Consider the following 23,486-nt stretch of genomic DNA (forward strand, 5'->3'; position numbering starts at 1 on the left):
AAGTATTCGTTCCATCGGCTCCGGATGTTAGCATGGAAATTACAGAGTATCGTAACCCGAAGTTCTCTGAATATTCGTTGATGATTGCAGCTTGAGCTGTCTTGTTAAGGCCTGGAAAATCAAGCAGCGATGGGCCGCTTTAGCGCCCAATCCCGCGAACTGCTTACCCAGGGACTTTGGTACTTACGCCATGCGACCCAACGCTTGTAATAAGTTCGATGATGAAGCCATCGGCGGCGCGCAACTTTGACAAAGCATCTCCAAAAAGTCACGTCGTTCACAAAGCATACCGACACGCTAAAGAACGCTTCTCAATCGATTCACTTCGCAAAGCGCATTGAATTTACAAATTCAGGAAGCTCGCGCCGAAGGGTACAACTTCCGCAGAAAAGATGCCGTACGCCATTGCCGTTGGCAAGTTTGTTGGCACGATCAGTCTCGGCCTCTTGACTGTAAGTTATGCACTTTAACGAAGACGTTTCTCAACACGAACGGACTGAGGTTGACATGATATATACAGGGTGTCTCCTATACTCTGTCGTCGCAATCCCTCCCTCTCCTCCTCACTCTGCCCGGCGCCGAGCCCGCCGCATACACTCTCACCCAAACAACTCGCCTGGCAGCTCTACACATCACGACATTGAGCAGCGCATCATTTCTCGGCTTGACACTCGCATATGCGCTATCGCCGCCGCGCGTCCGACATCCCTACCTGCTCTGGACTGCACTGGTCGCTGCTACCAGCGGCTCGTTGACCTTGGCTGCGGATCTCAAGGTCCTTCAGAGGCGCAAGCGCGACGCCAACGTTCCTGAGATCAACGGCGAACAGGTCGAGAGGACGACAAGAGATAGGCAGCTTTGGGAGTTCTTGAGGACTGGTCTCAGCGGATTGGGTTTCGCAATGGCTGTGGTCGGAATCTGGGGTGATGGTGCGTGAGGAAGCGTGTTCAGACAAGTGAAGAGATTGAAACTGTGTGCACGACTGGAATATATCAAAAGCGGATTCGCTGTTCATGCCAGCGAAGTGCACACAGATGGTGGGTTCAGAGGTTTCTAGTTCATTTCGATTGTTTCAATGTATCACGGCCATGCTCTACTCGAGAAATCAAATCAAACATTTCTCTCCTTCGTCACAGGTGGGCATGACGGTCTTTCCTAGCAATAAAACTGTCACTTGCTACCCCTTCCAACAGATTCTCACACTACGGAGTATCGTCGAGTATCAGGGGCAACATGTTACGAATCCGCACGAGGGCAAGACTCTTCGATCTTGGGCATGATATTGATACGAGCGGGTCATAGTGAAGAAGCCAAGCTCGCCGTCCTGAAAGATAGCCCATAGGATAACGGTTGAAGAGGAAACCAAAAGGGAAAACGTGAAAGGGAATGGAAAGGAATCAACGGAAGAGCGTCTGGTCTTACCTCCAAGCAAAGCATAGCTCAAGTACGAAGAAAGTGCACCGAAGAATTCGACAACTTGCATGGCTTGCGAAACATATACACTTCACTCCTGTTAGCCTTCACCGCGCTCCTTTGCCGCCTTTCTTGCCAGATAGCGAGCCTTCGCGTCACCGATGTCTTTGTCAGTCTTCGATGACCTGGCCGCTTTCTCCAGTCTCTCTCGTTCTTCCGCCTCCTCGTCTCTAGCTCGCTTGGCTTGCGCCGCAAGTTGCTCCTCCATCATACGACTCTGTCGTTCGCGTTGACCTTGTTGGTGCGCGGGATTTCGGTTCGCAAACGCTGACTGGGCGGGGCGATTTGAGCTCAACAGATGGTCTGCGCCATGCTTATTGGAACCACTCCCAGAAGTGCCGATGTTGAGCCCTGCAGAGAGCAGTTCACGTTTGTCGATGATTTGCCCTTCCTCGTTGGTGTGGACACTGATGCCCTTGCCTCTGGCTTCAGCTGCAAGCTCGGCATCCGTCTTTTCCTTAGATTGCTGAGCGGCACCAGATATTGCAGCAGGGTCGGCTTTGGCTGCAGCCTCCATGGCCTCCTGGTGCTGTCGTTCATTTTGGTCCATCATATTTCGGTAGAAGCTCTGCATGCCACCACCGAGCTGACCCTTTCGTTTCGCATCGAGCTCAGCTTTCCTCTTCTCTTCCTCTTGCAGCCGCTGAGTCTCTTCCTGCTGCTGCTTGTATGCAGTGGTCACGAATTTCTCTTTGTCAGCGAACTCATCACCTTCAGCTTCGCGTTCCCGCTGCAATAGCTTCTCGCGCGCCACAAGCTGGTCCTGCTTACGTCGAGACGCAGCATCTAGAAGGTTGTTGATATACTTCGGCTTCCGCTCAATTGCCTCTTGACGAGCTGCAGCCTTTTTGCTTTCCGACACAACTGCCTTAGCTTCCAGGAAAGAGTCATAGTCAAACAAGGAGGGATCCTCTTCCTCAGCAGCCTTGAGAGAACGATTCGCAGCGGAGATCGCCGACCTGTTCTCTCGAGGTTCGAGGCTGGCTTTGGGTGGTTGACTTTTAGGTTTTGACTTCGCGATTGAAATTGATGGTGCTTTTGTGACAGGCAAGCCTTTGCTCACGAAGCTGATCTCTTCTATGGCGGTCTCGGTCGGACCCGATGATGCCGCGGCGTCATCCTCATCGCCGAACTCATCATCGTCTAATATTGCGCGTCGTGAGGGCACCGGCGCTTTGGACTTGATATTGAGACCAAATTTTAAAGACATGCTTCGGCAGGTATTGTTGTTCAAGGAGGAAATGATTTGTGAGGAAGGTTTAGCGAGCAAAAGATCAAGCACTCCAGGGTTGGCACAATAGACACCCGCGGTGTGTGGGATTGATATAGCTGCATATACGTATGACACACACTGAAGTCAGTGTCGCCAAGAGTCGCCTGCGGAAAGATCGATGGAAGGAAATACTGCACAGGCCGGCAATATATGTGTAGCAGACCAGACATTGTAATTCATACTCTATACTATATCGAAATCTCCAAAACTCCTCGGCATCGTAGAGCAATAAACTTCAATGGCGGTCTCGGAGAATAAAGCTCGCATGTTGCGCGGAGAGTTGTACTATGCGTTTACTCCAGAACTGACGGCCTCTCGTCGACGGGCGACCCATGCATGCAATCGATACAACAACGCAGGAGAGATCACTAGACGTCGTCAAGTTGAACTCTGGCGGGAGTAAGTGGCCCAAAGGCAACGACCAGTACACAACAAAGTAGGACCATCAAGTTCGCCAGATAGCTGACGAAGAGTGCAAAGCATTGTTCGGGATGAGATACCCTTACCGCCTCCCGCTGCTACAGAGGAAGCAGACGAAGAGCTGTTTGCCGAAGAGCCATGGGTAGAGACTCCCATTCGTATTGACCATGGGACAAATGTCAAGTTGGGAAAGAATGTGTTCATTAACTTTAACTGCACGATTCTCGATACTTGTCTGGTGACGATTGGGGATCGGACTCTGATCGCTTCGAGCGTTTCCATCTACACAGCTACGCATCCGTTGGACCCCGAACTTCGTAATGGAACCAAAGGCCCGGAGTTGGGCGCCGAGATCCACATCGGTAAAGATTGCTGGTAATGAGGCTCATCTTCTGCAAGATGTTATGACAAGATTCTGATCATCGCAACAGGATCGGCGGCAATGTGTGCATTTTGCCCGGAGTGACTATTGGTGATGGCTCAGTCATAGGTGCCGGCAGTGTGGTCACAAAGGTCAGTTCTCACCATACGGCAGATTGAAACAAAGTGCTCACGTGGTACAGAGTGTCCCGCCTGATTCTGTGTATGCGGGCAACCCAGCTCGATTCATCAAGGCTGTTGAACGAGGGACCAAGACAGCCGAGAACAATGAGGCACTTGCGGCACTAGAACGCGATCAAAAGAAAGGTCAGTGAGCATTGGTGTAATTAATCCCTCGCCTCCCAAGGTAAATGTGCTAGAGAGACGCGGGCCCGCAACAGCAGAAATAGACAAGAATGTGAGCCTTGCACAAGTACGATCCGTGAGTGGGCGGTGAAGCGTACATCTCACGTGAGAAGGGGTGCGAATTATAATCCGTTGAGATGTAATACAAATACTATTTGACAATCTGTCTACGCCGCGACAAGACCAACCCAGGCCGTGATCATGTCGAAAAGCCGATCAAAAGCTTTGCGAGAGCGACAAAACATACAAGAAGAAGACTTCTCAATGGCCACCACAACTTATATTCAACGACCTCGTGACACGTCTTAAAAGGCTATGCAATCATATGTACCGTTTTCGACTGGGAGTATTGTCAGACGCGTGTTGTTATCGGATGAATACATTGGTGAAGAACTTACACTGCGTGGGAGTTTACAGACGGCTGCCGTGGATGACCTTGAAGTCAACGGCGAGCTCGCGACCACCGTCGTTGATGACGAGGACACGGATGCTGCCACGGCCGTCGTTGAAGGCCTCAGTGAGACGGGTGAGCAGGCTGCTCTGGTCAAGGACAGGGAGACCCTGCTTGACATCACCACCCTCGGTCATGGCGACGACGGCACCGTCATCACGGATGTCAAGAACGCGGTATTGCTTGAAGATGGGTCCGACCATGTTCTGGACATACACAGACGGGCTGGGGTTGCTGGCGAAGGAGGACTCCTCGTGCAACTGCTTGGTGAAGAGGTCAACACCGAGGTAACGGTGCTGGCCAGTCTGGGCAGAGGTGGTGATGCGGATGACCTGGCAAGGGCGACCTTGGAGGATCAACAAGTCACCAATGCGGATGTGGTGGCATGGGATGGTGATGGTGGCGGCAGCGACGGCGCGCGAGCTTGATCGAGGAGCAGACATGGTGAATTCGCGTTCTTCAACGACGACGTTTTCTTGGCGCTCGGAGCTGTGGGAGTGGTGAGAGTGGTGGTGGTGGTGGTTCTCGAACGGGTGGAGAACGCGGTCAGCGGCGCGGTGGAGTCCTTGACGGAATGAGTGGTAGTTTCCCTCTTCGTCGTGGTATCCCATATCAAGTCTGTGACGACGACCTTGAGGCTCTTCGACCGTGCGGGTCTTGATCACTTCAACCTTTTCGTCGAAGCGAACAGGCTCACGCTCGGTGATGTTCGGGGCAGGGAAGTCACGAGGACTGGTGCTTTTGTCTTGCCAGGTGCGAGAAGTGCGAAACTCCTCAGCGAACGGAGTGGTACGTTCGCGGTATTCTCGCTCGGCAACGTCGATGCGAGAGTCGTAATTGATCTGGCTGGTGGAAGGCTGACGAGTAGGGTGATCGCGGTCGTAAACGCGGTCCTTCACGTCGATTTGGGCTTCAGTGTACCTTTGGAAAGGTTCACGGTATCTGGAGGCAGGATGGTGTCAGTGGTGATGAAGGTTTGTGTTGATGCACCGATGAAGTGATGGTAAAAACACGAGAAGGAAGGAATAGCAAGTGTGTTGATGAAGAGGACTGTTGCATAGGACAACAAACTAGTGGGCACTAGTGTGGTAGCGTGTTTACCCAACCGCTGTCAGGGGAATCCAATGGCCAACGCCGGAAAAGGGTGGATGGCCCGTGCGGTAGCCGGCAAAACATGGATCCTGCCACAACAAAAACAAAGGGACCAGTTCGGGATACGCAGCATTCGGGCATTCGAAAGTTGCGTCTCGCTGCGAGAGCGTTCCTCTGAAGGGGCAAAACACATAGCAAAAAATTGCACTCACCCTGATCCGTTGGTTCGTTCAATGTCAACCGCGATGCGTTCTTGGTTGCGGCCAACTCCGGTGTATTGGTCGTCCTCGTAGACACGAATCTCCTCGCGCTTCTCTTTCTGCTCAGGGAAAGGGCGGTAGCGGTCCTTCTCGGTGATGCGGATCTCCTCGCGAGTGTAGCGCTCGTCTTGGGCAGGCGATGGTCGATCGTCCCGTCCAGCGCCTTGGACGGTAACACGTTCCTCAGTCTTGACTTCGGTGGTCTCGGAAGCCTCCTTGTTCTTGTATGCCGAGGGGAAGACGCTGAACGGCACACTGTGATGGCGGGTCAGTCATGATGTTGTCTTCGCCGCGCTGATGAAGCTCTTGCGACCCATCTATGCGCGACATGTTCGTGATGGGGACTCACGGGACTCGGGCGTCGAAATCCAGCGTGGCGGTTGGTGCTAAACTTGAGGGCCTTTCCGATCAAACGATGGAAGGCTGTCAAGTTGAGCTGTTTGGGTTGCAGACCAACTGGTTTAAATAAATGTGTGAAGGGAAGAAGGAGGTTGGACAGAGAATCTGCAGCTTCACCGTATCTTTGTAATGGTAGGGCAAGTGAGTTGATGGTACCAGCAACAAGAATACAGGAAGGATGCAGAGAAGTGTCTGTGTAGCAAATGGACGCGATGGCAGAATTCGGAAAGAAGAAGCAATGCTGTTGCCAACAAGTGCATTAGCAGCAGTCCAGCGAGCGAGTGGTTGCGTGTGTGTGTGTGTGTGTGTGTGTGTGTGGGGAACGCGATGCGAGCGACACAAATTCCGGATTGGACTGTGCTGGACGATCGAGGTGTCGCCCGTGCGTTTCTCCTCAACGTGAACGCGAGATTGTGAGAGAGATGGGGCCTGAGGGAAAGATTTGCACGCACCTTGGGCAGAAGGCTGTCACCGTCTCCCTAGGTAGGCACGCAATGGAGTTGCATGTGTCGGGCTCATTGGTGGTAAACACAGCTGGCGTTTCCTTGTTTACGCGTTTCTGCCCCCTGTCGGTCAACTGCAGCGGACGAGACGAGACGAGACGAGGCCGCTCGGGAAATTCGAGCTTGCGCCATTTTCCCAGCCATTTCCCCTTCCAAGCTGACTGGCTGACTGCTGGTGAGTGTCCGGGCGTTCTCATGACAACCGCACGCATTCGTCCATTTGCATAGCAACCCGCTGAAATCGCCGAGTTGATGCTTCGGACGACAGCGCACACAACGGGAGCGCTATGATACGGGCTTTAATGGTGATCAGGACCAGTCTTACCATCGACAGGATATCGTATTGCATTCAGTGGATCGCCATTGACGGCCGCCAGTTCCACGCAGTAATCCCCATAATATTCGTCATCACCGTCGTCTAATCTTGACCTTGTCCACATCATCTGTAGAGCGCGCATTGCGGTATGCATGTCCCTGCCATCGCTGTAGGACGGGACAGCCTTATTTGTCCAGCGAAGCCTGCAGTCCCCAGCCCATCCACTATCGGAATTTCTGGAACCGAGTCTCATCTCCCCCTATGCACCTCATTGTTCCATTCCTCATCTGCACACCATGTACATACCTGTGCGATGGTATGACCCCGAAATCGTGTTGCGAACTTCCCGTCTACCTGCCCGGCATTGGCCAATCCCACGAGGGTCATGATTGGTGTTCATTGAACAAACTGACCGGTGAATGTTGCTAGGATTTCCCGCGGATCATGGTTTCGGTTATTTTCAGTCGGAAGACTGGTCCAGCATTCATCTGTCGGCGCTCATCGTGTCACACTTTCCCATTGCTCGACATTCTCGCAAGAATCGAAAACCAGAACAACAATATTATCACTAGGTGTCCGAACTGATAACAACAGATTGGAAGACCCAGTATTGCCAAAGCATGCCTGAATCGTTCGTCGTCCGCACGTATCGTGACCCCGTATGCCATGACGCCCAATCCTTGACCGCATGACAAACGATGAAATATAGGGAAACGCTTCACGGACATGGTGGACACATAGTTGATGCGAATGATTCCTCGATCCTCTCGTGAGATTGAGGATGATCAGATCGCAAGGCAGACGCCTCAATACAAGCTCAATCTTCCCGATTAATTGCGAACGAACCATCAACATCTTTCGATAGTGTTTTGCGCCGACTTCCGCAGGACACCTTGCCTTGAGCCCGGCAGGTCCGTGGCTCATGGATTACTACATTGCCCATGGAAATACATGCTACCTGCCGTTATTACAGTCTGATTCTTGATGTGTACAACATTTAGGTACCTTCGCATACCGGTGAGCCGACGATTTTGCCACGAGAGCGACAGCTCGTCATCCGTGATGAGTACACTGGTACTACATGTACATTTCCCCGCTGAACGTGTCGGGAAGTTGAACCGTCATCTTTCCTCAGCGTGAATCCGTCGTCTTATAAAGCGATTACTTTCTTGCAATCTCGCTCCACGAAACTCTCCTTTTGAGACTCCCATCTTTTCAAGTCACGTGGTGCGATGGCCGGCCGCTTTCTCATTTTCCCTCAGGAGACCTGAGACAGCAACGCGGGCAGACCAAACACTGCTTTGTCTGCAAGCGAATGCGGGAGAATAACTGGAAAAGACGGATCGTGAGCGTGGGTCAGATCGAGCACTGCGTACTATGCCAGCGGCATTATTGTGAGGCGCATCGGAGCAGTGAGGTGAACATATGCGAAGTCAACCACAACACATATTTTCGGAATCATAGTCATTTGCGTGATATCTACCCAGACTTGGCGGCGCGCGATGCCGCCGGCAGCAACACAGGCCAGAAAGTCTTCTCATGCTATCATTTGGAGAATCAGTCTGATAAGCCTACTTTTGAGCAGCACAAGGGCAAGTTGAAAAGCATGTTTGAGCCCAACACATATTGACTTCCTGATAGACGGACCCGAGCAACGTCCTTTGAAAGTCACCGCCGGTGTAGTCATCCCAGCTGATGCCCCTGAGCCGGCATGAGTTGAAATAGCTTGAAGATAATCGAAAGTGTGGTAGCGGCTTGTCTCCACTGGTATTTGAATTTCGCGGATCCACTGTGTCGAACGTTGTTCTCAACTTTTGGAAGTGGCGTCTTTGGCGAAGCTGGTATTACTTCAAGTGAGCGTCGTCATGCCCTGCGAAGCGTGCAGAAAGATGCAGAAGGGCATCGCTGTCTCCATTTGCTCCGCCATCGTAAATGAATCGCAGCATCAAATCTTTGTCGGTGCAGATCTCATCCAGAGTCTGTTTCTGACCAAGCAAGTTGAAAGCATTCGTCAGCAGCCTATCGATGGAATGCGAGGCTTAGCCGTGGCATACGGTGTCGATGTCACAAGGCTCAAGATCGGATGAGCAGCCCCTGACGCAGTTCACAAAGATCATGATCGATTTTGCCCCTCAGAAAGATTCCCATGAGTAGACCTTGTCCGAATAATGTATGGCGCCACATCTGACCGCACCCGCTGGCCCATATTGGCACGTCTTCCACTGACAACGGCAGTAAGGGTCAACTTCGCATAGGGAACTAAGCATGCTCGTTAGTCTCGGGATTTTACGAGGCGGGAAGAGCCATGGCTTACCATGATTGCTCGCTCTCGCACTTGTTTGTTGCCCGGCATGTCTTGCATCGCATCTCACTGCATCGTAGAGGGATGTCGACCACTCGTGTTATCTCGTCGGTGCCGAGGATGGGTCTTTGGAGTTCGACTGAGCTGTCGAGCGCATTGTCGAGTACCATGGCCCCGATTTGTGTAGCCGAGAGCAAGATCGAGAGCAGGGCAGTTGTCTTCATGTTGAAAGGCTTCTGATTACTGCGATCGATAAAATAAATTTTCTGAACTTGCTCACGAAGTATGATTGTGTCAAGGTGCGTTCGATATGGAAAAGCTCTAAATCAAGAGAAGCTTTTGGTTTATATCCTGCGGTGATAAATAGATTAAATTTTGGAGCTGGTGGACATGATGAAAATTCCCATCTCAGTGCGATTCCTCGAAGATATATATATCACATCTTTGCATCGCAAGAATGTCCTTCTTCGAGGTCGATTTTTGACTTCCTCGAAGCGCTGGCGCATGTACCAGGGCTGGCGACTGTGCCGCGAGCCTGCAGTCGAGCCATCCTTCGGGCGAGCTTGAGGTCGCCTTCGAGCCGCCGTTGAGCATTCGGCGCCAACAGGCTTGATGTCCGAGCAGAATTTTAGTTAAGCCTTGGAGAATGGGATATTGGTTTTCGTGGTGCAGGTATAGACCAAGGATGAAAGGCATGTTCCCGAAGCCATCGTGCTGGCCCCTGACAGCCTAGCAAGGCATGAATCGAATGAGTTTATTCTTGGACACACCAGCGTCTACGCTAGTGACAATCACACCAACGTCGTGACGATCGCCTCTGCTTGCTCGACACGACAGTTTGAAAGTGACACTTCAAACACGCAAAATACTCTAACCTCATCTGATCGTATCATATTTGGCCGCATTGGAGCGGGCAGGGTGGGTGCGAAATGTCGTTTTTAAATGCACCTGAGGAGCTGTTAATGATCTTCCTTTCTCAACGTTGCACCGGTGCGCAGCGATATTTGCGAGGACATATATGGAAGAGGCAATAAGCGCGCAGCAAGCCTGGGGATCTGTCGAGATACGTTTGCAGAATGCTTCGGAAAAGCTGAACAATTCATTGTGCTGTGTACTAAGATGCCCATGTAATCATACTAAAAAAATGCCTTGCAACAAACTCCAAACAGCCGTAACTCCCAACCTTGCCCGCAAACGTTAACGTAAACTGTAACATGTATCTCATCAGTTAGCGGCTTGCACTGTGCGGTGCATGCCTGCAATCGGAGCACCATTGCTCGCCTTGATGCTGCTCGCAACCTTGGTCGAGAGTCCGTTAGCACCTCGGCTCTCGCGGTCCTTCGCCAAGCCATTGTGGGTGCCATTGAACTTCAAGCCGGAGATTCCGTCATAGCCCTTGACGCCGGTAGCTTTCTCTAGCCTTGATGCGAGATCCTCTGATACTTCGCGGAAAATAGCGATCTGGCGCTTGATGATCTCCTCCTTGCGGCAGTTGGCCATGTGGCCAGATACGTTGTTCACAAAGCGCTCCTTGGCACCGTCGTCGAAGACCTTCTCCCAGAGAGCGCGAGGAGCCCTGAAGTCCTCTTCGCGGACCTCGGAAAGGAAGGAAATGGACTCGGCGGTGAAGTGGCCGTGGACCTTGTCTACATCCATATGGCGTTCCCGGAAGGCGATGGGGTCGATCGAGCTAAGGTAGTTGGGTCGCGAGCCTTGGTTGTAGAAGGCCATAGCACCATCGCGTTGGAAGTTTGCCACCCGGTAAGGTGTGCGAGGTGCGTTGATAGGAAGTTGGTTGTAATTGGTGCCGATACGGTGGCGGTGAGTGTCGGGGTAGGAGAAAAGACGGGACTGAAGGACGGGATCTGCTGATGGCTCAATTCCAGGGACGAAGTGGGAAGGGCTGTAGGCAATCTGCTCGATCTCGGAAAAGTAATTCTTGACGTTCTCATTGAGGAAGAACTCTCCGACTTTGCGAAGAGGGAATTGCTGATGAGGCCAGACATGGGTCAGATCGAAAATGTTGATCTTCTGAGTTTCCCAAAGATCCTCGGCTTGCTTCGCAGTCATGGTCTGGAACATGACATCCCAGCCAGGGTAGTCGCCCTTCTCAATGGAGTCGTAAAGGTCCTTCTGAGCGTAATCAGGAGAGTAGTTGGCAGAATCCTCCTGGGTAATGAATGCAGTACCCTGCTTGCTCTTCATGTGCATCTGAGCGTAGACCCACTCGCCCTGCTTGTTGATGAGCTTGATGGTGTGGCCGTAGTAGCCGTGCATCTTGCGCCAGCCATCAGGAATACCTCGGTCGCCCATCAGGATCATGACTTGGTGGACCGATTCAGGGTTTTGAGAAAGATAGTCCCAGAAGACGGTAGAGTCATCCGCGTGAGTCAGGTGAGTCGAAGGGTCACGCTTTTGTGTGTGAATGAAGTATGGGAACTATCGGATTCGAATTAGCACTAGACATAACACGCCACAAAAACGAAATCGAAGACCCCGTTTCTGGAGCAGATGTGGACAAGACGATACCTTCGCCGGGTCTCGCAAGAAAAACACTGGCGTGTTGTTGGCGACCACGTCCCAGTTACCCTCGTCGGTACGGAACTTGACAGAGAAGCCACGAGGGTCGCGAGCGCAATCGTGAGAACCGGACTCGCCACCAACTGTGGAGAAGCGGACAGTGATGGGACATTTCTTGCCGGGCTGGAAGAGGTCGGCCATGCAAAGGTCTTCCAGGGTTTCGGTCGTCTGGTAGTATCCATGGGCACCTCCACCCTTGGCGTGCACGACACGTTCCGGGATGCGTTCACGGTCGAAATGTGAGAGCAAGTCGATCAAGTGAAAGTCTTGCAAGAGGAGAGGGCCGTTCTCGCCAGCTCTCTGCGTCTCGTAGGGATGCGGGATCGGTGCACCGGCTGAGGTTGTGTAAAGGGTCTCGCCGGAAGATGCATTGCGGTCCTCATTGTAATCGCGGTGGATGTTGCCGTTCTGACCGGCGTCAGGGGCGCTTTGAGTTGCAGAAGGAGCCATTGTGCAAGAAATACAGTATCAGCGGATATCGTATTGGTTGGAATAGAGAGGGAGAAACTGTGTGAAGGCGAGCAAGGTCTATTACAACCTACTTATGTAGGCGCCACAAGATCGCCCCCCAAGCAGTAGACGGACGCGATGGCCGATGACCATCACGATCTGAACAGATTCGACATCCGAATGGATCAATTAGCGCTGTCTGCTAGATTGTATGGAGCTACATGGCATTCCATTCAGGCGGTAGAATTGTCATTGAAAGATACTATGACGATTCGTCGCATCACTGTGGAACAGGCGATTGAATTCTTCTCCCGAAGAGTGATATCAGCAACTGACGTTTGCACCAATCCATAGAGACCTGAGGGACAACCCCGGGCCGTCTGCGTTGGTGATTATTCATGCCACCGCAAAGTTACAATTCATGACGTCAGCCATGGTCACTTCCGGTGTGCGCGCGATTCGAGGTCGCCTCCATGAAATCGCAGATGCTGATGACCTAGGTAACTTTTGTTCTTATTGATGGCCTGGTAATGCAATGCTATCTACATCGTTTGAGTTGGTCCATCATCACACAACCCCGAAACATCGGTGGTCGTGCAGTGCCCACGTCCATGCATTGAGATATGCGTGGTCAAGCGCTGGTCCGAGCGCAGTTGTCACCCAGGGTACAATGTATTTTAGTTTCCATGTAAATGCTACGGGCTGGGTAGCCATGTCGCTTGAGCAAAAAGTGTCAATCTCGAGATCTCGAAACGAATGAGGACGGCCTACCAAAGAAGCGACCTGCAGCTTCGAAATGAATTACCTCGTTGTACACTACTGAGATAGACCTAAATTTATGAGAACCGTCCAGTCCACCACGATGCCGCCCGCACAGGCGCAATGGTTCGGACGCGGGCTTGCCTCTTCTGGCAATACATTAGCGGCTGGGAACGGTAGGCCAATGACAGCATTTGATGATGGGCAGCCGCAAGAAGCTCATCGCATCTATCTTTCCACATTATTGAATCGCGAAGCAATATCGACCATCCTCGCTCGCGACTTACTTCGGCATCCTCAAACCATCTTCCATTTCTCTACCGCCCGGCAATAATCAGATACAACACCCAACATGTCGGACCCAAAGAGAGCCATCATGGACCAGATCCGACAATCCACTGCGCAGACCAATGCCCGCGCTCTCGTCGAGGTATGCTCGAATTTTGCCCGTGACGAATAGATGCACATCTTCCACCCTGCACACGCCGCTGATGACACCAATCTTTACAGAAAGTGAACGAACACTGCTTCGAGCGATGTGTTCCTAAACCCGGCGCCTCACTATCATCGGGTGAGCAAACATGCTACAGTCAGTGCATGGACAAATACATGGCTGCGTGGCAGACCGTATCGCGGCAGTTCCTGGCGCAAGCACAGAAAGGAATGATTCCAGCTGCAATGGAGTAGGGAAGGAACGATGCGTTGTAATGCGCAACAGGAGCCGAGATGTAAAATACCAGAGCCAGGCTACGAAAGAGTTGATGGCGTTCGGGGAAATGATGTCCAATAGAACCGGAGACGACTCCGTCGGCGGGAAAGCGTGATGTGCAAACGCCGAAAGACTATCGGAGAGGGAGGCAAAAGCAGTGCGATTGAAGCAGTCGACAGTAGGCATGCGAAACGATGGAACAACGGATCTCGAAAGAGTGCCACAGTCTCATGCTCGTGCCTGCTGAGCATCGAAGACTCCCACGCACTACCACCGTCCGAACGCGCCGAGCCAAATGTACAACATGTATCAATTTTATATTACTTCTCTGTGAAGGACATTTTTTATATGTGCCAAATATGAAAGGCTTCGAGCATGACTACCTCATCGCTTGGGTTGTTGACCAGCGATCGACTTCTGTCGCTCGGCGTACTGCTTCACAATGATACTGCAGCTGACCTCCTCACACAGTCTCTTTCTCCGCGCAGGCGGTAGCAAGCTCGCAAACTCCAGTCCCGAGGCCCGCTCTACAGCCTCGATCGGCACCTCGAACTCTTGCAAAGGCTTGTCGTTCTTGATGACATCGTTGGGCAGCACGAATGCTCCCAAGCTGACATTGCCGCCGGTCCTCCCGTCCTCCGCGAAGATGATCTTGTAGAAATGTGTCGGCACCGCCACGTTAGGGGGATGCCCGACCACCTCGTATGAAACCCTCCACTTGCCGTCCGCCTCACGTTTGGGCAGGTATAGAGGACCAGTGATGATCCGCACCGAGGGATAGAAAGTTGTCAGGCGTCGGCAGAAGTCTTCAAAGTGGGCCCAGTAGTCCCGATTGAACCCTTCGCCGACCTGTGGACACATATTTGACAGCGCGAACGTCGCATTCATCGCATCTTGACTCCATTTCGCATCGGCGGCGGGCACCTGATGGCCACGGTCATAGCCCGATCGCAGGTAATCCTTGAGCTTGGCTCGGAACTTCTCGGGGATGCTGGTGTCCTCTTCGAATGCGGAGTGTCGGCGGTCACCGTTGTTCTGTGCTACACTCGCAGGTGTGATGTGCTCGGCCACCCAGTGAGGGTTGCGCGTCGCTCGGTTGAAGCCTGAGGTGAGAGAGGGTGCGTTGCGAACATCTGAGACAGGGCCCGGGAAGCCATATTGAAATACTCCCGATGGATCGACCGGTGCTGCGGCAACGAGCCTCGGATCAGGACGAGGGATCGGGGCAGGGGGTGGAGGCGCAGTCCTTGTGGCAGGCAGAGTCGATGATACGGTCGTAGAGGTGGTCGTGACCTGGACGGGCGACTCCTTGGGCTTTTGCAGACCGAAAATGGCGGCAGTCGTGGCTGCACCAACCACTGCTGATGTGCCAGCGACGATGGCGAGGGTGAGTTTTGACATGTTTGCTGCAGGAGCGGACATGCGTGAGTCGACGTCAAGACCACCTGCGGACGCTCGCTTTATGTCTGCAGTGATCTGCCTGACTCTGTCCGCGATCCGAGAGAGGTACCTGGTCAGATGTCACCTGGTGCTGGTCATTCTACGCGCTGTCTCAAATTCTGGGGAGGAGCACGCGCCGAATTGTGCACGACGCGTAGCCAATCAATGGTCCACCTGCACGACTTCACATACTGGAACAGTCGAAATTCACGAAAGTCTCCATCACAACACCAAGCGTTCACAGTGCATTGCCCACGAAGGAGCCGCGAAAACATCGAGACCTGAAATATCGCCCAGCTCATTGAAATCTTGTACACATCGAACAATGGTTGGTCTGCTATACAGGCCCAATATCGCCGCAGCCCGCCTGGACGACCATGCCCGCTCCAGGCGCAACCTGCCCTCCCCACGGCGAATACCTGAAAGCCAGGCCGCATGTCGGCCATGTGAAATACAGAAAGCAATTGGCTGCATCGCTATCATGAGCCATGGCTGCGCAACCTTCGGTGTCCAAGCAGCTTTGACAACAAGTACTTGGGTCCTGCTCGCCGACTAGACGGACTTCTTCGGCTTGCGACTGGATCTGTCCAATGCCAAAACGACCGACAGATGAGATCAGGCTCGTGGCAGCACATTTGATGTCCCGTGTCACTGTTGCTGTTGATGTTGCAGCGGTAGGGCACACCGCCTTGTCGGCTGTGACTGTCTTTGTGATCGTGTTGAAGGTGTCTGCGTTGGACGAAACTGTTATAGAATGAGTCGTCAAATGGATCTCATTGGTGGTCACAGAGGCGGTCTTCGTTACAAAACGCGTAGTGCTTGTCGTCATTGCTGCAGGCAATACTCGCCTGACGATGTCTTGCTCAGTCGACGAGCCATCGTGCTCCACAGGTGTCTGCCAGTCAGGAGGAGCTGGATTGGCTCTCGGTTGCGACCAGGCATCGATCAATCGTCCATCAGGATAATGATTGTCGGCGAAAGGAAGGTCTCTGGCAGTCCTCTTGGATAAGGAGCCTGTGTAGATCGTGACAGTCGCAGTGACGACCCTGCACTCATGGTCAGTCATCCTTTAGGGCGTGTCCGTGCCCGAACATAATTAGCAGATCACTTACGAGCTGTGTTGTTCAGGACACAGCGATCTACAGCGAATGTGCGTGATCGTGGTCTGTCCACTGCTCAACGCGTGCTGTGTGATGGCTTTACCGACCGCGAGTCTCAGGAACCCAGTAAGAGTGAGTAGGATGAGATGAACCATGATGTTCTTGTAGACGTTAGACTCAAATGTGTAGACCCACGTCCGGTTCGACGAGGATGGGGGAAATCGCAAAGATCAGTCAATATCGACATCACCGTCGCAGAAAGAAACCCAATTCAATTGAAACCTCATCGCATGTGGTGCAACACATCGTTCGGCTCGAAGGCATTTCCCCGGCACTTTCAGTTCCTCAGCGATAATTGAAATTCAGTTCCGATGTTACGCATGAACGCGCATGACATCGAGGTGCAGTCTTACTAGTGCGGTAGCTCGACGCACTGCAGCCGACTACGATGGGAAGCTTTTCGCCGCGGTATCACGTTGCAAAGGTGATGGCGATCAAAGGGCATAGAGCCTACATCCGTGACGAAGCCGCGTTTGTGCTCATGTTGTAGCGCCTCATCAGGTGCAGGTAGCCGGCGGAAGGGTGACTTTCGTCTCCAATAGCGCTGCCAAAGATTGAAGTGGAAACATTCCGAGGATGGACAATGGACCTAGTGTAAAGTTCAATGCTGAGTCCCATGGGACATCAAGCATGGCAATCGTTCTTCTTCTACCCAGCGTGATATACACGACCCGCTATCCTGGTCTTGAGTGAACGCCTATATACCGACAATGACAATCTCGCATCCCAACTTCGAAGGCCGAGTTAAAACTAAACGAAAGCAACAAAGCAAAAACGCCGGGCTACCGAAAAACCATGCCGAAGAGGTCCCTCGCGAGGAACGGACATGATGCATGACAGGAAAATGCAACGAGAGAACAAACTTCGCCAGAGAAACAAGCGAACGCGGAATAGCATGCAAGAGAAACCATGACAAATCATGGCGAAAAAGGGAGCGACAAGGAGGTATCAGATCCATCCGCCTTGGACGAGATCTTTGGCCACGAGCTCGAGCTGTCCTTGCTCGCTCGTGCGCCGGCGCTCGACGAACCACCGCGAACGATTATGGTCGTCGGGGTCGGGACCGCGCGTGTATGTGATCGAGTCGGCGCTGCTGCCGTTACGAGAATGCGAGATTGACGTCTTATTCGTGGCAATCTCGGCGGGCCCGGCCCCGAGCGCCATTGGAGTCGCCATGGCGTAGTAGGGTTTTGGGGTGGCGGCGATGTATTGCTGCAAGCTGGCAGCTTGGCCGGAAGAGCGTTTCTTGGGCGTGGCATCGAGGTCGACATGAGCGGCGGCAAATGGGTAGTCGTCGTTGGATGTTGGCGAAGCTGGGCTGTCGTGGAAATTGAAGCCGCCGAATAGATTCTGTGCACCCATATGGGCCGCCGGCTGGACGAGGTCTGGATCAGTGTTGAGGTTGAGGGGGACACTGTTGGCTAGGTTTGAAGTAGGCCGCGAGGGCACGGGTGGGTTGAAAGAAGCGTTGATGGAGTTCGAGCTCGACCTGTTGCTGATCGGGCTACCGCCTTCGCCGCTCCCAAATGCATTCGCCCGAAGCTTGCGGAGCTGCTCGAACGAGGCAACATCGTCGGCGACAAGAGGGGAAGTGGGCATGCGCGAAAGTGTGAGCGCAGGCGAATAGGAGCCGTAGCCACCGGCACTGGCAGGGCCGACCTGCGACATGTTTATGAAGCTGTTTCGCGTACTGAACTCCGAACGTTCCGTGATCGGGGTCAAGTTGGGCTCTTTCAGACTTTTCTGTCGCGCGAGCCCATCATCCCCATCGGCACCGAAGTACCCACCGTTAAGATATTCGACCTCATTCTCTTGCGAATTTGACCTCGGCCGTCCGTAAAATTGAAACTCCTGTCCGTAAAACCCATCGTCGTCGTTGGCGAGAGCTTCAGCGTTGGCAGCCGCGACAAGATCGTCGTCCTCATCGGTAGCATCATCAGTCCCGAATGGAGTCTGGTCGAAACCAAAGTCAAAGCCGACCGGAGGAGCCCCATTCACTGCCTGGATTTGTTGGGTTCCTAAGGCCAAGGCTGGGTTGTCGAAGTTGTGAGGTTGATCCGTTGAGAGAGTCAAGGCAGGGAAAGGTTCGTTGTGAGTGTACACGTCCGGTCCACCATTTGTCGGAAGGGACTCGCTAAGGGCTGACGTCGTCACACTCGCAGCGCGCGTGAACCGTCCATCTGCGGCAGCTTGCGTGGCAGCGTCCGCCAGTGCAGCATGGTATTTTTGCAGACTTGCCTGCCTTTGTACCGAAATGATTTGATCCTCTGGTGCCACAGGCGATTTTGCAACGCTGTCAATCGCACCCGCTTCCTTTGGTGCTACACTGATGGGCTCTGTGGATGCTATAGGACCTTTGGTCTCCCTCGTGTTCAGGTAAGCGGCGTTCGGCCGACTCAGGAAACTGTCGTCATCGAATCTGCTCTCATCTACGATGTCACCCGCTTGAGCCTCCAACATATCTTGCTCGAATCTCCCATCATCAAAGTACATGTCATCTTGCATATCGGCAATGTCCTGTGACTGATGAAAATTGCGTATCGCGGCGATCGCGCCTGCTCCGGAACCGATGTGACGTGCAGTGGTGGGCGATCTTTTAGTCTCGTCAAGTTGCAACCATTTTGCGTAGTCGGGGAGGACTTGGCTATCGTTTGTGAGACGACGACTCGACAGTGACGCCGCCTTGACTGATACCGGAGACTGCAATGGCTTCTCCGTGTGAGGAAACTCAGGAGCATTCGCCGAGGCGAGATCGGGAGTGTTGACTTCATAGATTGTCTCGACAGTCGGAGTTCCAAGATGCTGGTGCGTATGTTGAGTTTCATCGCGCGAATCGTCAAGGGAGTCCCGTCCGAAGATTGACGCAGTCATCAATGTCGAAGTTGCGCTAGCAGATCTGACCGATTCTTGCGAATACGCTGCTGTCGGCGAATTCGGGAAGCTATGCATGGTAGGACTTGGGCCAAGGAAATCGTTGATGGGGGGAGGCGCTGCGTATATATGTTGTTGACCCACGATGTCCACGTTTGGTACAACTCGTGGCGAGTGAGAGGAAAGCAATTCGTCGTCAGACTCGTCGCCATCAGCCACTTCGATGATGCTGAGGGCACGTGACTCCGTCCCACTGACAGCAGACTGTGCACTGTTAGGCCGAGGGTCACTCAACAGGCCTTTTCGCCCGGCGGGCGCAGGGCTCGATGGCACACTCAAAAGGCCCTGAGAGCCACCCGTGAGTTTCAATGCAGCAGGACTGGCAGTCTTGGCAACACGGCGCTGACCCAGACCAGCCACAAGGCCCGAAGTCTCACGGGCAGAAAATTTCTCATGCAAAGACCGCCCTTGCGCTCCCATCGGTGATGCAGATCGTGCTTCTAGCGACTTCAGAAGAGTCTTGTTCTCAGCAGGAGAACTATCTACAGAGGTCGCGAGACTCTGACCGCTGGACATGCTATTATGCAGAGTCGATCCTCCGTGACTTCGTGGGTGAGACGAGCCTTCGCTTTCAGCATAGTTGCTTTGCGGCGATTGAGTTGAAGGGTTTTGTTGTGATTGAGCGAGATTTGCAAGAGCTTGTGCGTTAGGACTTTCATGATGCGTGCCGTCGCTGATTGTGGAGAAGCTCATTTCGCTTATGGTGCGGCTTTTCATGATATTTGGCCGAGGCGTCGCTTCGATCTTTGAGGAATCCTCGGATCCTTGGCCTTGGAACTCGCTGACGTTCCGTGGGAGTAGATCCGACAGCACAGTTTCCGAGATCGGAATCAGGGGGCTTTCGGGGAGACCCTCGGGCATCGGAGCTCTATCTCCGAGCGAGGAGGCTGATCCCTTTCGATTTTTACCATTTGTCGCATTCGAGTGAACGGATCCGCTGCTTGAGAGAGCATAATCGCGCATGTAATCATCGATTGTGCCTCCGCGCCAATAGCCATCCCCGGCATCACCCGCCGAGGTCTGAATGGAGCTCTGTCGAGAATGAGGCCCAGCCTCGGATCCGCGCCGTACGCTGTTGGCCATGGCGGAATGCGTCCGGAACGCAGGATGATCCGCGTATGTGACCTCACGCTCCTCGCCAAGTACATCATCGTCTTCGTATAGAGAGTCATCGTCTCTCAGTACTTGTCGCGCTTTTTGCAAGTAGCGTAAACTTTGTGCTTTACCAAGTGCGCCTGCCGTGGCATCGTCTTGCGCCGCTTTGGAATTTACAGTCAGATGATCGGATTGAGCTGCAGGGATGGGCGGCAGCGACCCATATGGATGATCCTCTTGTTGCTGAGCGACCTCCATTTCATCCAGGTCGTTCATCGCGTCTTCATCAAAATAATCATCTTCATATTCATCCTCTTCGTAGGCATCATTTGCGACTGCCGGCTGGGTTTCGCGGTCTGCTGCAACTTTGCGATGCTTTTCTTCTAGTGCCTTCTCTTCTGCAGCGCCATCGCCGAATTGGAACGAAAAGCGAGATGCATTACTGGCACTATATTTGGGCATGGAATCAACCTTCTTGGAGCTGCTGACAGCAGACACAATCTTATCGACGAACTTGAACGATTTTCGTAGGCTCTTACCCGACGATTTGTCGACTTCAGCTTCCGTGGCTTTCCCGGTTCGTTTGTCTCCGTCGGACTCGTCAGAAACGTCGCTGGACCCAAGTGGCAACGCGCTCTGGTTGGCAGCAGTAGCATGCGGACTCGGTGCTAATCTCGTTGGAGCAGGTTCTTGGAGAGTATCGAAGGCGGACGGAGGTGCAGAGACTCGCGTAATGCTTGGACCTCTGTTCGATTGGACCTCTGTCGACAGTCCAGAATTTGAGTTTCCATTTTCTCGAGGTATGTCATTGGAGACCGAATTCGATGAAGGATCCTTTGTCGGAGGGGAAATAAGTTGGAATCGATCATCCATCGAGACAGGGCTGAACGCCGGATTCCCGTCCAATCCGTCGAGCGTTCCAATGATCGGACTGACCTCGCTGTATGAGCTCGTCACAGAATCTTGCTCCTTGCCATCCTGCGCATCGCTGTCATCCGTATCCCGATACAGACTTGCTTGCATTGGATCTAAGATCTGGCTGCGTCGAGCAAATGGGGGAAGAGTCGCGCTTGCCTGAGGTAATGGCAACATGGAAGAGCGTTTCGCTGCGCGGGCAACGAAATCTTTGTTCTCCAGATTCTCAGCATCGAGAGAACTGACACGTCGCGACAGGTCTGGATTCTCCCCGAGATGCTCGGTGAATACTGGCGCATGATTGATTCGCCTTTGGTGACCTTCCGCACCAGCAAGATCAGAGGCATAACCATCGTTTGGACTTGATCCATCATGAGGTGTGCTAGGAAAAAAGTATGACGGCGACGCTGGAGAGTAGTCGTTGAAAGTGCTTTGTTTCCTCGGCGCGCTGAAATCATGGACGCCTTTGCCCTTAATTCGAGGATCCAATTCGGGAGGTAGCTGAGCCCGATCGGCGTTTACTTCGCGCGATCTCAAACTCGTACGGCTCTGTGTGCCACGATCTGAATGGGAATCACTCGCAGAATCATGATCAGCGTCTGCCTTTTTCCGTTGCAGAAACGCAATTGGATTGAAGACGCGTGTCATCCTGCGAGCCCGTTTGCCCTCTGCGGGTTTGGCGTCCGCCTGCTTTTCCTGCTTAGCTTCAGTCACAACCTCCGCTTGCCTGCTCGACTGCTTCTTCTCCTCAGATCGGAGGTCGACGTTTCGAGGCGCAGAAGTGTGGTGCGTAAGCACAGGAACGCCGGCGATTTCGGAGGATCCATTAGCAGTTTTGGGACGAGTTGCAACGTGCTGTGGGAGTGGAAAGGCACTTGATGTGGCTCCGTATGGTACGCCAACGGTGAGAGACGAGACCGGCTTAGCATCTGTTGGTGCTTTCAATTTGGCCGATTTGCCGGGTTTCGTCGTAACGCTAAGTACAGGTTTGGTCCTTGTCTCTGATTTAGATGCAGCGGAAGCCTGCGCATTCAAATTGGGTACACTCTTGTTGTTTCGGATTGTGGACGGTTTCTGAGGGGGCGGCAGACTGTATGGTTTGTCCCGGCTGTCCACGAACGACCGAGAAGGTGCTATGGTGTCTACGATGGGTGCCGCGATCGGCTCGACCTTAGGAAACAATGAAGGCTCCATTCGCGGTGCACTGCTAGTAGTGCTGACTGCTCCCGCCGTTGAAGGACGCGAGAAATTGAGTGAGTCGACCGGCGGATCGAAGCTCGAGCGCGACTTTGAAAAAGTGTCCCTACTGATTTTCGAAACATTGTCCGCCTCTTCAGTTTTCACCAATTGAATTAATCCATCGGGGTCCCTCGAGAGTCGAGAGATTGCGCTCCGAAAACTCTCAGGTCGGCCTGACGTTTGACCATTTCCGTGCGCAACAGGAAGCTGTAGATTTCGGCTGCTCCGTCGCACTCCATCACTGGTGTTCGGTCGAGCGAGGTTGTCACCAAGCGTACGGCGAGGATTTGGGGGAGGTAGTTCAAAGTCGAATGTCATGCCCAGTGGGCTGACCAATGGCGAGGATGGCGAAGGTATCAAAGGAGGCTGTGAGGTCAGAGCTGAGGTGGTGATGATTGGAGGCGCATCGGCCGCGACCTGAGTTCGGCTTCGTTTCCTGAACATGATGTCGTTTGAGTCCGAAGCGATCGATAGTCGTCCTAAGCTGTCCTCACGCGAGTTGGAACCGCCATGCACGCAAGTTGCTCTTCTTGCGTGTTACCACCAAGCCTATCGAAACACCGACCGGCTAGTATATGCGCTCATGACCCAAATTGCTCCCACTCTTGCTTCGATCCCTCCTTGAAGTCCCCTCTAGTAGTACCAGAGAGCTTTCCAGAGAGCTTTCCAGAGAATTATACCAGAATACTACTCAGAATCGGCAGCGCATAAATCGAGACGAAGTGCCGTCCAGTCGGAGAAGGGACTTGGTAGTAATGCTAGTGTCGGCGTTGCGATCGGGTCACTGGTGAGCGCGATGAGCGAAAGGTGGTTGTGAATGCGGTCGCGATGCGAGCATTGCAGACGAGCAATGAACTCCGATGGGTTTGGGCGGATTCCAGATAGTGAATGCAATCGGAGAATAGTATGTTTAGCAAAGCAGGAGAGGAGTGGTAGTGGTGTAGTAGCAGGCCGCACGCCGCAAGACCAAAAGTTTCTTGAGTTTCCAAGGTT

General features: G+C 53.0%; 10 protein-coding genes across 10 annotated transcripts; 3 read left to right on the forward strand and 7 right to left on the reverse strand.

Annotated features, from left to right (window-relative positions):
* Window positions 1–392: 392 nt before the first annotated feature.
* On the forward strand, window positions 393–937 carry K489DRAFT_321034 (uncharacterized protein; the record flags this gene model as incomplete). The annotated part of the gene is made up of 2 exons (XM_033601506.1): window positions 393–452; window positions 521–937. The coding sequence occupies 2 exons, from the start codon at window positions 393–395 to the stop codon at window positions 935–937; spliced, it is 477 nt and encodes a 158-aa protein (XP_033459144.1).
* A 603-nt stretch (window positions 938–1,540) lies between these two features.
* On the reverse strand, window positions 1,541–2,392 carry K489DRAFT_303298 (uncharacterized protein; the record flags this gene model as incomplete). The annotated part of the gene is made up of 1 exon (XM_033600476.1): window positions 1,541–2,392. A coding segment is annotated over one exon (852 nt), but the record flags the coding sequence as incomplete, so codon positions are not given.
* Window positions 2,393–2,984: 592 nt separating this feature from the next.
* On the forward strand, window positions 2,985–3,706 carry K489DRAFT_320632 (trimeric LpxA-like protein; the record flags this gene model as incomplete). Its single annotated transcript, XM_033601471.1, has 3 exons — window positions 2,985–3,145; window positions 3,227–3,541; window positions 3,598–3,706. 3 exons carry the CDS (start codon window positions 2,985–2,987, stop codon window positions 3,704–3,706), a joined length of 585 nt encoding a protein of 194 aa, XP_033459146.1.
* Window positions 3,707–4,005: 299 nt separating this feature from the next.
* K489DRAFT_233200 (translation protein SH3-like protein) lies at window positions 4,006–5,211 on the reverse strand. Its single transcript, XM_033599823.1, has one exon. It carries the CDS (start codon window positions 4,952–4,954, stop codon window positions 4,304–4,306), a length of 651 nt encoding a protein of 216 aa, XP_033459147.1. The 5' UTR covers window positions 4,955–5,211; the 3' UTR covers window positions 4,006–4,303.
* Window positions 5,212–8,757: 3,546 nt separating this feature from the next.
* Window positions 8,758–9,439, reverse strand: K489DRAFT_370989 (uncharacterized protein; the record flags this gene model as incomplete). The annotated part of the gene is made up of 2 exons (XM_033603204.1): window positions 8,758–8,932; window positions 9,228–9,439. 2 exons carry the CDS (start codon window positions 9,437–9,439, stop codon window positions 8,758–8,760), a joined length of 387 nt encoding a protein of 128 aa, XP_033459148.1.
* An 837-nt stretch (window positions 9,440–10,276) lies between these two features.
* On the reverse strand, window positions 10,277–12,546 carry K489DRAFT_394863 (CAT1 catalase). The gene is made up of 2 exons (XM_033606817.1): window positions 11,745–12,546; window positions 10,277–11,654 (listed from the first exon to the last, which is right to left on the reverse strand). Exons 1-2 carry the CDS (start codon window positions 12,243–12,245, stop codon window positions 10,440–10,442), a joined length of 1,716 nt encoding a protein of 571 aa, XP_033459149.1. The 5' UTR covers window positions 12,246–12,546; the 3' UTR covers window positions 10,277–10,439.
* A 694-nt stretch (window positions 12,547–13,240) lies between these two features.
* On the forward strand, window positions 13,241–14,116 carry K489DRAFT_380860 (uncharacterized protein). Its single transcript, XM_033604970.1, has 2 exons — window positions 13,241–13,434; window positions 13,515–14,116. Exons 1-2 carry the CDS (start codon window positions 13,357–13,359, stop codon window positions 13,689–13,691), a joined length of 255 nt encoding a protein of 84 aa, XP_033459150.1. The 5' UTR covers window positions 13,241–13,356; the 3' UTR covers window positions 13,692–14,116.
* Window positions 13,647–15,114, reverse strand: K489DRAFT_358082 (uncharacterized protein; the record flags this gene model as incomplete). Its single annotated transcript, XM_033602573.1, has 1 exon — window positions 13,647–15,114. One exon carries the CDS (start codon window positions 15,112–15,114, stop codon window positions 14,098–14,100), a length of 1,017 nt encoding a protein of 338 aa, XP_033459151.1. The 3' UTR covers window positions 13,647–14,097.
* Window positions 15,115–15,388: 274 nt separating this feature from the next.
* Window positions 15,389–16,239, reverse strand: K489DRAFT_380861 (uncharacterized protein). The gene has a single exon (XM_033604971.1). It carries the CDS (start codon window positions 16,217–16,219, stop codon window positions 15,491–15,493), a length of 729 nt encoding a protein of 242 aa, XP_033459152.1. The 5' UTR covers window positions 16,220–16,239; the 3' UTR covers window positions 15,389–15,490.
* Window positions 16,240–17,261: 1,022 nt separating this feature from the next.
* On the reverse strand, window positions 17,262–22,937 carry K489DRAFT_410470 (uncharacterized protein; the record flags this gene model as incomplete). The annotated part of the gene is made up of 1 exon (XM_033607711.1): window positions 17,262–22,937. One exon carries the CDS (start codon window positions 22,935–22,937, stop codon window positions 17,262–17,264), a length of 5,676 nt encoding a protein of 1,891 aa, XP_033459153.1.
* Window positions 22,938–23,486: the final 549 nt, after the last annotated feature.

Source organism: Dissoconium aciculare, assembly GCF_010015565.1.
Source record: "Dissoconium aciculare CBS 342.82 unplaced genomic scaffold K489scaffold_7, whole genome shotgun sequence".
Classification (NCBI taxonomy): Eukaryota; Fungi; Ascomycota; class Dothideomycetes; order Mycosphaerellales; family Dissoconiaceae; genus Dissoconium; species Dissoconium aciculare.

Coding starts and splice junctions, on each gene's coding strand:
- K489DRAFT_233200 (XM_033599823.1), bottom strand. CDS start 4,954: ATGGGATACCACGACGAAGAGGGAAACTACCACTCATTCCGTCAAGGA.
- K489DRAFT_380860 (XM_033604970.1), top strand. CDS start 13,357: ATGTCGGACCCAAAGAGAGCCATCATGGACCAGATCCGACAATCCACT. Junction 13,435..13,514: donor ATGCCCGCGCTCTCGTCGAG/GTATGCTCGAAT, acceptor CAATCTTTACAG/AAAGTGAACGAACACTGCTT.
- K489DRAFT_380861 (XM_033604971.1), bottom strand. CDS start 16,219: ATGACTGACCATGAGTGCAGGGTCGTCACTGCGACTGTCACGATCTAC.
- K489DRAFT_394863 (XM_033606817.1), bottom strand. CDS start 12,245: ATGGCTCCTTCTGCAACTCAAAGCGCCCCTGACGCCGGTCAGAACGGC. Junction 11,655..11,744: donor TCTTGCGAGACCCGGCGAAG/GTATCGTCTTGT, acceptor CGAATCCGATAG/TTCCCATACTTCATTCACAC.